Source organism: Bactrocera tryoni, chromosome 1, assembly GCF_016617805.1.
Source record: "Bactrocera tryoni isolate S06 chromosome 1, CSIRO_BtryS06_freeze2, whole genome shotgun sequence".
In the NCBI taxonomy this organism is placed as follows: Eukaryota; Metazoa; Arthropoda; class Insecta; order Diptera; family Tephritidae; genus Bactrocera; species Bactrocera tryoni.
In genome coordinates, this window is record NC_052499.1 from 42079991 (window position 1) to 42093869 (window position 13879).

Consider the following 13879-nt stretch of genomic DNA (forward strand, 5'->3'; position numbering starts at 1 on the left):
AAAAAAAACGAGTGTTTTTAGACATGTGGAATGAAGCAATTCTTTTTTTAGGATGGGTAAATGGCAGGCTTATATCGTATACATTTATTACCAAAATAAAGGCCGGTTCACACGACGAATTAGGCGCTGTGTTCAATATTCGCTCAACAGAGTCAGTAATTCGAGCAACCACGCATTAATTTCGCATCATGCTTACCTACTTGAGGGGTTAATTCGCATCCTCAGAGACGCACTGAAGACGCTATTGCTTCTGTGGAGCAGACAATTGAAGAAGACCCGAACGAATCTATCCGCCATAGCGCGGAACAATTTGAGCTGAGGCCATCCACTTTGTGGAAGATTCTTGGTTCAAGGACCCGAAACAAGATGGCCAGAATGAAGATAATTCGCCGTTACATTCGCAGAAAGTCACTGCTTAGTGTGATCTATGGGCAGAGAGAATCTTTGATCCATATTTCTTCAAAAAAGGAGACGGCCATAACGTTACAGTTAATGAGGAAACGCAATAAAACCATTAATGACTTTTTTCTTGCCGTAATTGGAGGATGTTGATGCGGATGACCTTTAGTTCCAACAAGACCATACAGTCATACATCATTTTCTTGAAGAAAAGTTTTAATGAGCGCATTATCTGTTGTCGTGGGCTTGTGGCGTGGCCTCAAGATAGTGCGATTTAACAACGCTGGACTGTGCTTTGTGCGGTTATGTGAAGTCGCTTGTGAACGCGATTGACCACGAGACGACTGACGACTTAAAAGAGAATATACGGCTTTATTGCTAACATACGTACTTGTATAAGTGGTCGAAAATTGGGCCTGTCGGCTAAAATTTTATCATTTCAAAACAAACAATCTTTATAAGGTAAGTTCTTGGTCAAAACATTAAATTATAAGCGTACCTTCTGTCGCCACATGTCTAAAAAAACACATTTTACAAAAAATTTTGAAAAAACACAAAGTCAACCCATAGAAAGATAGATTTGATTAGATTATGATAACACTAATTTGCTGGAAAAGCAGAGAAGGAAGAACATGTGATTTCTTCCTTTTGTATAGCAGGTAACTGAAATGAGAATATTTCTTGTTTATGTGGCCTCTGGTATAAAGTTAAGTAGTAATTGTCTAAATTTCCGATTTGAATACCAGCCGAGATGCTTAATTCATGCTTTACAGAAAAAAATCGGCAAAAAAAATCAAATAGTAAATTCCAATTATTCACAACATATGGACATCGTTCCGTAGAGCTCTCAGGATTTTTAAGAATTGTGACCAATAAATACTTTATTTTTTGCTGAAACCTTTTAGCTATTGTTATAATGTAAATTCTTATTTTATAAGACTTCTTCATTATGTCTTTAACTGCATCCCTCTTTAGAGAGTTTTTCGTTTCACCTCTTCACGGCCTATACAGGTGTGTGTATGTACGAGAATACATGTATTTAGGTGGATTTGCAGCACGCTTATGATCATTAAACGCTGTTTATTGTTGTTCTACCTCCAAACATTAACACTAATAACAAGTGCTGCCAATTATGCTCGGACTTATGTACATAATTGCGTTGCGTTTTGCAGTTTACGTGATCTTGTTTCGGTGCGGCCAGTGAACGGGCACGAAAAACTTCAATGAATTCAGTGTTAAAATGCTATTAAGCGAGTTAAAGCGCGGTCACTGGCTAATATAGCACAAACATACACACCTGCTAAAGTGTTTGTTTGTATTTCGCTAGTCGTTAAACATTATATTGGCAGCTTTCGTAAGCACATACATATAAACACACATATTTAAAATTTTATTTTTTTTTTACTTTTGTAATACTGCATTTTTTGATTTTTTCAATTGCGTGTGTTTCTCGCTCACAGCCAGCAAGCGTTATGTTCGACGACGAGAAACGTCAAAGCGGTTTGTGAATTCCAACAAGTCGGTCACTACTGCTGTAAAGTGCAACAACACAAAAGTGGCTTCTATTGCCAGAAACATAATTATATTCCAGTATAACTGTTAAATTCTAATTGTCAAGAGTAGAAGATTTTTATTATTAATAGAATTTGTGAGCAGAGGTTATGCTAACTTGTGGAAAGTGTGTTAAAAAAGTACTTAGAGACCGCAAAGACTTTATAAAACTTTTAAATAAAAACAAATTAGAAAAAAAATTTTGTAACAGTACTTGCGGTTGCCTAATTCTACGAAAAATATCTTCCGCTCATCTTAATAAATTATTATTTACTTGATGCTTCTGAAATTTTAACACATCGTGAGTGCTTTGTAAACGAACGCTATTGTAATACTTTGTGTCGCCTTGTAAACACTTTTTTTAATATAAATATAATCCACGTAACAAATTGGACTCTCAAACGAATTGACTTCAACAACGGTTACAGTATTTATTCTGGAAACTTCCACGTTTCAGCGGTCACTCTTCATGTGCTCTAAAATAGTGTTGTTGTATTATCGATCGAACGCATTTTATATATTTTAAATTGTTAACCAGACTTGTCCTTGCGCTGGCGGAAGCATTGCGTGCCACAATTGAATCCGATATTGTATGTGAGTGTGTCATTGTTTTTAGACGCTAATCATGGGCAATTCCAGCTCACTGTGTGCGGATAAGAATGCGGTAAGAAGCTACAATGACAATGGGTGAGTATATCAATAATTGAACTGAAATGAAACAAAATGAAACTTACTCATTATTAAATAAAATTTTCATGAACAGTCATCAGTTTAAGAACCAGGTGTTCATGTGGTCCAATATATTTTTCTCATATGTAATGTGTTGTGATCTGATTGCAAACCGTAGCGGAGTGCCTAGCTCTGAGTACTAGAAGCAATGAATTCTCGGATTACATAGACATCTATATTTTCTCAAACTAATACCAAAACTAAGCGTGCTTTCTATAAATATCTAACTTAAGTGAGAAGTGCAATTTTTGAAAGACGGAAAATCATCCGTTTCTCGAATTTTATGTTTCAACTTAAGTGGGAGTAGGATCCCATGTTTAACCATATTCGAGATTGGCGTATTTCATGTACATCCCCAAAAATACTGACTTAAGTCTTGTCGGCCAACTATTGAATTTTCGAGATTTGTACGACTTTCGCCGGGTAACAATCTTTCATTAGATTGCACAGTATGTTGTAAAATCAAGTTTCATCCATTGTCACAAAGCGGCACAGAAACTCTGTTGTCTTTACACATTGTCAGATTGACCTTCGAAAGTTGTCTTTTTTTATCGCAAAGTATTTACAAAGTGTATTTTGCTGAAAATTTATGGATAATATGAACAAGGCATTTCGTTGAGATATTCAACAAAATTTTAAGAATTTACGCGATGTTTTCTAGCGTCACCGTGCCATGTTATTGTAAACAAAAACAACAGAGTTATTTCGATAACTTGAAAAGTGTTGGAAAAAAATATCATGGAACTTAGTCGACATTCGTCGTGTTCTTACGTGAGTACCTGGTGCTTAAAAGCACATAGATTAAAACAATGCGTTGTCCAGCGCCCCAAGCAATACATGCTTTTTGCAAATATTATTTGGTTCCAATTGGTCAGATGTAAGGGATACCTTTTCCACCTTGGTCGGATTCGAGGTCGACCTAAAACCTCTGTCGTGCTGTGATTATACACCCAGCCTGAAATGAATTTTCAATTCTCCAAATCCAATTCCAAAGTTCAAGCTGAGTATTATAGCACTATTTCTGACAAGACTATGCTGAAATTTCGAAGAAAGCCAAAAAACAGACATAGTGCATATTGGATTTTAGTCGCCTCTTACAACATATATGTTACCATCTTAAAAATCTAACCCTAGCCAACCCCAAAATGACCTATGATATGTACATATATGTATGTGACCTGGTCCACGAAAAGGGAGCTAACGTGCGAAAACTAGTTTTCTGGGAAAAGCTGTTAAAAATAATCGTCAGTTTCTCGTTATCTCATTAATTGTTCTCCTTTTTTTTGACACCTAAGCCCCCTTTCCGTAGACCAGATTGATTGTCATATACATATGTATATATTAACTACACAGTTTTCGCTGATAACTTTGAATGTTTGACATATCCGGGAAAATCTGTCTCAATCAATACAACACAGCAGGAACAACGTGGGCTCAAAAGGGGTGAGACCTACTACGACAGCAAGCTCACTATTTGCTTGCTCCAAAGTTTTCAATTATCTGTCAAAATGACCTTGTCATAAACCATAGTCTAAATTAAATTTTAGAAGTGAGAAAGCATTCCAGAAAATGTATGGAACTAACCTGCTTTACAAATTAGCCTGCTTATTAGCTGGTTTTGAAGTAAATTTTCCTATTAAAATTAAGTAATATAGTATATGGATAATGCGGATCGTGATCAAATGCCAGCTGCTTTTTAAAATCTTCCAAAATTCACAGTCACGTATTTCTATTGATATTTTTGAAAAAAATTCCTGTTCTTTATGCAAAATGCGAAAAATAATAGTAATGTCGAGTTAATTTGCATAACCGCTACACAATTATATCCATTATTAAATATATATTACATCTCCACTAACTCACAACCTCGAGCATGAACGTGACCTTCGTTCACTGCTAAAGCTTTCAAATCGAACTGAAGCTGCAAAAAATAGCATAATATTAATTTCAAACACACAAATATCAAATTCGTATGCCATTCATAAAGTTCACCATGCGCCCCGCATTCATTCTTCGTTAACTCTGTTTACTATACGTAGATATACTATATTGTATAATATATGTACTTACGCCTAGTGACCTTGAGCAACTCTGATGTTTGTTAAAAATACTATAAAAATTACAGTATCATTTTATTGAAAGTATAAAATCTGTACTCAAATACAAGGAACGTTGAATCAGCTCATTTCATTTTGGAAACCTTCATTTTATAGAAGATCTCATTTATGATTACTATCACCATTTCAGCAAAATCTAACAGTGTTTTTATAATATCGCTTGGCGGACATGTGGGTCGATTTTACAGTAATGTAAAATGAACCATATCGGTTTGGGATTAAATTCTTGTTTTTTGACGGGAAACCGCGCAATGAAATCAATAACCGCCGGACAATGTATCCTGTGACGCCATCGTTTCATGATGGTCGACGAAGCATGGATCCACTGGTACACACCAGACTACAAGAAACAGTGGACCGGCGTACCTATTGTTGAAAAAGTGAACACATCAACTTATATGACATTATTGGAAAAAACGTTATATGAGAAATTGACATAATGTATTCCCATTTTGTTTATTGCATCTTGAATTGAAAATAGAAATGTTTCAATATACTGTTGTTAATATATCTCAGTAGTTTGTGACATATGTACAGTAATTCACGAGGTTATTAAGCATTTTTTACATATATGATAATGTCACACACTTTCACTGAGTTATATCAAGACATATACAGCTATGAGCAAAAATAGTAAGACTTTGTTCATAATTTAAATTTATTTTTTTATTCTTCAAAATCTCTATCGCGTCCAATACGCTTGTGCCAACATTTTTTCCATTCCTCGAAACACTCAATTTCCGGAATAGGCTTCAATGCCCGTAGCGATTCACCTTTATTGTCTACAATTGAATCAAAACGATTTACACGGAACGATCTTTTGAGTTTACTGAATAGCCAGAAGTCACACGGAGTTAAATCAGATGAATATGGTGGTTGCGGCACGATATTGGTTGAAAATTTCGGAATACACCACACATCGATACTCGAAGAAATCTTTATTTTTGACATGTTTTTCGGCTTCAGCCCCGATATTCGGCCTATTGATCGTCTGTTTCCGAGTCGTAAGCATAGATCTCTGATCATCGCCAGTAATAATATGTTTCATGACATTATGGTAGTCGGAGAGCATAGTTTCACAAACGTTAACGCGACTTTATTTTTTGAAAAAAAAGGGAATTTGGACTTTTTACTTTTCTTAGGCCCAAATGATCTTTTAAGATGATAAGATCTCTCACTGTTCATCGTGATTTCTCAAGCACCAATTCCTTTATTTTATTCACGCGTAGATTAGCAGTTGTTGTTGATGGCCATCCTGGACGTTGCTCGTCGTCAACACGTTCTCAACCCTCTTTGAATAATATGTATACGTACCAATCGAAACATTTGCTCGCGACAAACAATTATCACCGAAGGCCTTTTCCAAATTTCTGAACGTATCGACACCAGAAACACAAAATTTAATGGAACTTATTTATGGAATAATTTTTTCTTCTTCATCATTAATGGCGTAGACACCCCTTATGCGATTATAGCCGAGTTAACAACAGTGGCGCCAATTTTATATTCCAAGCGAAGCCAGGTCCTTCTCCACTTGGTCCTTCCAACGCAGTGGAAGACTTCCTATTCCTCTTTACTTTACTTCTCAATTGCCTACTTCGTTCAAAGTAGCACCTGTTGGTAAGAGTTATTCTGCGTTGGATTACGAGGCTGACATTGTTGTTGCTGTTAATGCTGGTTCCAAGATAGACGAAATTATCTACAACTTCAAAGTTATGGATGTCAACAGTGACGTGGGAGCCAAGTCGCGAGTGCGACGACATTTGCTTTGCTTCCCTATCCAGTCTGGAGAAAGCAGAACTAACGGCGCGGGTGTTAAGGCCAATGATATCAATATCATCGACGAACGCCAGCAGCTGTACACTCTTATAAACGATTGTACCTGCTCGATTAAGTTCTGCACCTTGAACTATATTCTCGAGCAGCAGGTTGAAGAAGTCGCACAATAGAGAGTCACCTTGTCTGAAACCTCGTTTGGTATCGAACGGCTCGAAGAGGTCCGTCAGATAACACAGCCGTATTAGATTTGCGTGGATACCAAATTCAGATATCGCGGCTTAATGGCAGATCCTTTTACTGCTGACAATAGCAGCTTTGAAATCGACGAAGAGATGATGTGTTTCGATTCTCCTTTCACAGGTCTTTTCTAAGATTTGGCGCATGGTGAATATCTGGTCGGTTGTTGATTTTCCAGGTCTAAAGCCACACTGATAAGGTCCAATCAGTTTGTTGACGGTGGGCTTTAATCTTTCACACAATACGCTCAATAGAACCTTACATGTAATGTTTAGAGAACTTATTCCACGATAGTTTGCGTAGATTGTGTCGCCCTTTTTGTGGATTGGGCAGACCACATTAAATTCCAATCGCTGATCATGCTTTCGTCCGACGCTTTGTTGTTCTACAGACGGGTAATTTCTTTTCGAACTTCTTCATGGTCGGGCAATGGAACGTCTGCTCCATCGTCATGGATAGGGAAATCAGGTTCGCCTTCTCCTGGCGTGATGCTTCCACTGCCATTCAGTTAGCTGGAGAAGTCTTCCCTCCATAATTTTAGTATGCTCTGGGCACCTGTCACTAGATCTCCTCTGGGGGTTCTACAAGAGTGTGCTCCGGTCTTGAAACCTTCTGTTAGTCGCCGTATCTTTTCGTAGAATTTTCGAACAATAACTCTGTCAGCCAGCTTGTCAAGCTCTTCATACTCACGCATTTCGGACTTCATACTCACGCACGTCTCACTTCCCTCTTCATCTCTCGGTATCTTTCCCATCCCGCACGTGTTGTGGTCGATCGTAACGTTGCGAGGTAAGCAGTCTGTTTTCTCTCCGTTGCGACATGGCACTCCTCGTCATACCAGCTGTTCTTTTGCATTATACCGAGTTGTTGACGAGTGCTCTCAGAGAGCAGGAGTGCAAGTCGAGTAGAAATTCGTTCGACTGTCTGTTGTGATTTCAGCTTCTTGACGTTGAATCTTTCTTGTGTTTGTTGACGTGCGTTTTTTGCTTTAGGACTTCGGAGCGTACGCACTTCTAAAGCACTGGAGACGTATCTTACGTCTATCATAACATGATCGATCTGGTTTATGGTTTTTTGATACGGAGACAGCCAGGTAGTTTGATGAATTTTCATATGCTGGAATCTAGTACTACAGATAACTATATTTCCGGCCCCGGCGAAGTCGATACCTTCTTTGCTCACCCTGTCGTTAAAGTCGCCAACCACAACCTTGATATCGTGGCAGGGGCAGCTCGCACAGGTGCGCTCCAAGCGCTCATAGAAGGTATCTTTGGTCACATCGTCCTTCTCTTCTGTCGGTGCGTGGGCTCAGATCAGCGATATGTTGAAAAATATTGTTTTGATAGGGATTTTGGCTAAACGTTCATCCACCGGGGTGAATGAAAGTACTCGGCGACGGAGTCTCTCTCCCACCACGAATCCCACACCAAATTTGGCCACTGTAGTAAATGACACGCATTTCTTCCACGACGGTGCTGTCAGCCTTCACTCCAACGAGGTCATCAACCAGCTGGGCAGATCTTCCCAATTAAGGACCGGACAAAGGGAGAGCTCCCATCCGAGGCTGTCTTCTTCTTTTCCTTGATAGGGTTTTTTAAGTGGTGGGTCCCAAACCCAGAACACAACCCCATGGAGGGGATGTTTCACCTTCTCACTTTAGTTCACCTTCAAACGGATGTTCTTAGGCTACCCAGAGGATACTTGGTCAAAGACCGGTAGTCGTGCCATATATAAAAGAATCGTTTCTGGCCACTCCCAAGTGAATGGCAATCAGAGGACTTTCGTCACTTCCTGAACTTCTACACATGACTCCATCCGTCCGTCCTTCAGTTTTTGATATATTTTGAGCACTCCTTTTTGCCTACGTAGACTCTCATTTGTCCGCCGTCGACATCGGACCATAGGATAAAGCTACTATACGAACTGAGCGATCAAAATGAAGTCTTTGTAAGGAAAATCTTTCTATCTGACAAGATACGAATACCTTCACTATTAGCATGGATTATTGTTCATTGCCATGCTATAATATTCGAATATATTGTTCACATCGGACCACTATAGCATATAGCTATCCTTGAAACCGACCAATAGGAACAAGTTCTCGTGGAAAACTTTTTTTTTTACAGATATCTTCACGAAATTTATTGTATCTCATTCACATATATGATGGGTCATAGAAACATTTATTTTATTACCATATTTTGATTCAGAAACAAACCATGAGAAATATTCAACCCAAAGGGGTTATATTTAATATATGGGTATACCAGGAGAAGGTCAACCATGGGATCGGAAGTCATTATACTAAGGATATGGGGTTTAATATCAGGTATAACCCGTTTTCAATAGACCTATATAGATATGTATGTATGTACATATGTATATATGCATATGTATGTATCTCAGTTGGTTTTAGATGTTACAAGTAAACTTTTATAAACTCTAGCAACATGTTGCAAGAGTATAAAAAAATTTGAGCGTTTGACAAGGGCTTAAACTTGTGACTACGTAGCAACTTTACTTACCACAAATTTTACTGTTTCTAAGAAATTGGATGCGTCACTTAGATATTGTTTAAGTTTTAAATATAATCAATTCATGTTTTTAATATTTCAGTAAGAATTCCAAAAGCTACTCGTCTAAGCGTTTATACGAACCTCTTAAATTGAAAATAAATCAGTAATGGAAAGCACTCGTAGAAAAAGTTTTTTTTTGCCAAAATTTTTACGCGCTAACAAACTTTCGCAGACGCTAAATAGTTCTTGTAAAAGCCCACACATGCGCACTACTCAAGTTGTTGGCCGAAATAAGTATGTATGTGCTCGCGTTTTTCTCTTAGCAAAACAATTTGCCTATACTCAAGAGCGTTGTGTTGATTTCCGAGTGTTTGAGCTTTACAGGTACTTTTACTCCTACTGTGTATAAATATATCTGTATTTTTGTGTAACTGTATGTGCAGAGAATATGAAAACCCTTTCAAGTGCATGTTTAAATATTTCCACTATTTTGTTTTGTTCGTCGTTCTGTTGACCGATGCATGAGAGCTAATCAGCACAGAAAGCGAAATGCGAAAATAGAAAACCAATAAAAGCAACGACACACAGAAACATATATATATATGTGAGGCTTGTAAACAAATCCCCTAGTTATGTTGATAAAGTACTATAGGAGAGTGCAAAGAATTATACAATGATTTTTTTCTTACACATACATAGTTGGCGCCGATTCAGTGGCGCACAGCCGGCGTGAGCAGTCAGTCATCGTTCTAATTTCAAACGTGAAAGTGAGCTGAGAAACGCTTTGACAATATTGCCAAACTAATAATTATAGTGAAATAAAAAGAATCTTCAAATATAAGTATTTGTGTATAATAATATACTATATAAGAGAATTAAAAATGCAATTGAAAGTGTTTAGTCCAATGCTGATAAAGTCGCGGCTTTTCAGTGTTGGTCTGTCATATAAAGCACGGTAAGTCAAAAAGGAATCCGAAAAAATTGCCATTATCACGCGAACTTACCACTTCATACTGCAATGAAAAGTGAACTGATCATTATATGTACATACATACATACATATGTACATACATACATACATATGTATGTACTTAATAAATAATAAAATACAAAAAAGTTTGATATTTCGAGACTCATTTCAATCAAGTACTACATACATATGTATATCTTACTGTAAAAGTTAATTTATTTTGCTAAATAAGTTAATTAATTAATGGTCACATATTGCCAGATTAATTTGCATTGCAATTATCTCCTTTTGGCCTAACTATACCGGGTGTAATACTGAACACATACATACATATGTATGTTTCTATAGTCTCTATAGTTGTAAATATGTATATACCATAACTTCTATAACAAAAATTTTGCTATTTAATCTCTTATCAGAAATCACCTGTTTTTGTTCGATTAAACTTAATTGCTTTTAAATTACTAAAAATCTATAAACAAGAACACTACATACATATGTATGTATGTACATATTTCATATCAGTTAATTACTTTTGCTGTTTTGTTACGAATGTGTGCAAATATTTATGTTCTGTGCTCGGTTCAACAAATAATGATTATTCGTTTCATAAACTATGGACGATTTCTCCGCTTATCACTTATCACGCCTGGAACAAATGCACTTTGTACTGTCAAGCTTAATTTGATTTTAATGGAACACAGTGATTTACAAAATTCACCGTTATTTCAATGATTTGGAGAATATATAATTTAATATTAATTTTCTAAAATGTGATTTCAATATTTATTTGGAATGAATTTGTCAATTTATTTATTACTAATGCATTTTACTTCAAGTCCATTACTTGAACATTTTCATTCTAATTGTTAAACTAATTTGTTGGACAAATTTTTCCATATGTACATATGTTGAATCATTGCCCAATCCAAGTAAATATTCAATTTTCCAGCCTTTTGGATAGTGGACAAAAATATATCTTCTGAGATAAAATATTATGATGTTCCAATAAAATATTAGAACATACATATATTCGATCAAATAATAAAAGTCCTCAACTTCTATATACAAGGGGCTTGCCCACATGTTTCTTGGATTCCTTTCCACATTTTTTTAACTTTGAAGACATCCGGAATATTCATCTTTATCAATAACCTCAAACTTTCATTAAGATGGGCGGTAAGCTATTGAAGGCCCCAACATAACCTCAACTCAATTAACTCAAAATCAGTCTTAGCGCAGGCTTTACTTCGCCTATAAGCGGCATATTTTTATATTCTACTTCAACTTCAATTCTATATATAGGACATCCAAGAAATATTTTCCGATTTTATCTTTAAGCAATTTATTTAGTGGAGAGTTCGCAGACAAGAATCTGAGTTGTAATTCTTTTGAGGCTGTCAGCTTTTCAGTTTGCATTTAATAAATTTCATTCTGTTTCTGATTGTGCATATTGTCATGATATGAAGTAACTGGTCTTTAAACTACTAAGAGCTAGAAGTGCCTTCTACGAAAGTAAATCTGGCAGGCCAATGAGCCACGCATAGACCAGTTTGCTTTTTGATATCATATGGAGTTCAGTGGCTAAGTCCAAGAGGAGTAATCATCCTTTCGGATGCCTACGCTTGACGCGAATTTTAACAGACTCTGCGGCCTCGATACCTCCTCCAGTGTATCATACCGTGGGGACACCAGGTGCTCACAGCGTAGTCTTGCCAATGCGGGACAAGTGTACAAGAGATGCTCCTTTGTTTCGCTGGTGCCCTGTTCTAGACATTTCGTGCCTTGTATATAGTCTTCTCGATCTGTCAGCCCTATCCATCATGTTCTTACAGTGTTTTCTATCGAGTGCCAATAGATACATGACTTTTGCAGTTTTGCACCCACGTAGCTCGTTCCATCGGGTTTTGATTTTCTCTACCATGCTTCTGTCTAGATCGTCCTATAGACAATGCATGGTTTTTCTAATGTTGATCACGTTTTCGGATGTTAACCTCACACCATTCTTGACAATCTCGTCCACTATTTCATTACCCTCGATGCCTTTGCGGCTTGGCATCCAGTAGAAGTGAAGGTGTTTGCTTCCCAAGACACTTCTGGCCGTTATCCGATACGAGGTTACTGCCTAGAATGCTGTTTGGCTGTCTGCGTAGGTTTTGTAGATTAGATTCCAGCTGCTCTTTGGCTATCCTTTTATACAACATGTTTTTACTTTTTTTTAGACTCTTCACAGGTGCATTTCTACTATAAGTATAACTAAACCTTGAAACGTAACAGACTAACGACTTGTTTGTTTATTCTAGCAAAGAAGATTGATGTAAACAATTAATAAATAGTTTGTTCGAATATTGTTGGATTATTTTGGACAACCTTGAAACTATATCAAATATCGTACAGATATTTTGCAAGGACTTGATTTTGACTGGTCAGTGTTTATGGAAGTTAGATGCTATAGTGGTCTGATTGCGGAGATTGTCAAATTTGAAATATATATGTATTTTCCCGAGAAGTCCGAAAGTTTGTCAGCACATTTTTATACTCTTGCAACATGCCGCTACAGAATATTATAACTTTGTTCACCTTACGGTTCTACGTCTCACTTTCTACTAAACGAGATAGATATAAGGTTATATGAATATATAGACTTAATTATGTGACCACAAGTGTATAAACGATTAGAGTGACGAGAAAATTTTAAATCCGGGTGACTGTTTGTCTGTACGTCTCTCCGCCGTCCGTGCAAACTGTAACTTGAGTAAAAATTTAAATATAATATCTTGATGAAAGTTGGTATGCGGGTTTCTTAGTACAAATAAAATTACGAGTTCGTAGATGGGCGTAATCGGACCACTGCCACGACCACAAACCGCCATCAACCGAAAACCTATAAAGTGTAATAACTAAGCAGAAAATTAAGTTATAAAACTGTAACTGTAACTCTGTTGGCACAGAGAATAGCTGTAGCAAGGGGCACGCGCCCTCTAATATGTTTAATTTACATATCTCCTAAACCACTAAAGCTACAACAATCAAATTTGCTGAGTACAAATCTTATAAGAACTTGTACCGACAGTGTGAAATCGGAGGATAACCCCGCTCTCTCCCCATGTAATGGTACTGCTAAAAACTTCTAAAATCGCAATAAATCAATAACTTAATACGCCATAGATATTTTACCTCCGAGATGGTATGAGAGAGTTTTATGGGAGCTAGTGTGAAAACGCTTGTAATATCCAATTGGCCCCACGTAGCGAAAAGAAGAAACGACTGGCGCGCTGTTGTTAACTCCGCTATAATCGCGTAAGCGGTGTCTACGCAAATTAAGAAGAAGAAGTGTGAAAATAGGAGAATGGGCGTGGCACCGCCCACGTTTTGTTCAAATCCCATATTTCGGGACCCGACCTATCGATTTCGTCCAAATTTAGTACGTAGCATTCTTCTTATATTCCTATGTCACAGTGTGAAATCGGACTAAATGAAAATTCCCTTAAAGTATGCCAAAATTGTTCAAGGCCCTAGGTACCGAATATGTGAATCCTAGTATCTATAGTTGACTTTTGACCGGAAATATCATGCAATGT

General features: G+C 37.1%; 1 protein-coding gene across 2 annotated transcripts in view; it reads left to right on the forward strand.

Annotated features, from left to right (window-relative positions):
- The first annotated feature begins 1831 nt into the window (after nt 1–1831).
- The window catches only part of LOC120770437 (NADP-dependent malic enzyme), a 33260-nt gene continuing 21212 nt past the window's right edge, over nt 1832–13879 (forward strand). The window contains exon 1 of one of the 2 annotated variants that reach the window (XM_040097915.1): nt 1832–2637. In XM_040097915.1, the coding sequence (XP_039953849.1) occupies nt 2576–2637 (62 nt within the window). In that variant the 5' untranslated portion in view covers nt 1832–2575. Of the gene's footprint in view, nt 2638–10116; nt 10284–13879 lie in introns of those variants that run through there. The other variant, XM_040097908.1, reaches the window with a different exon arrangement.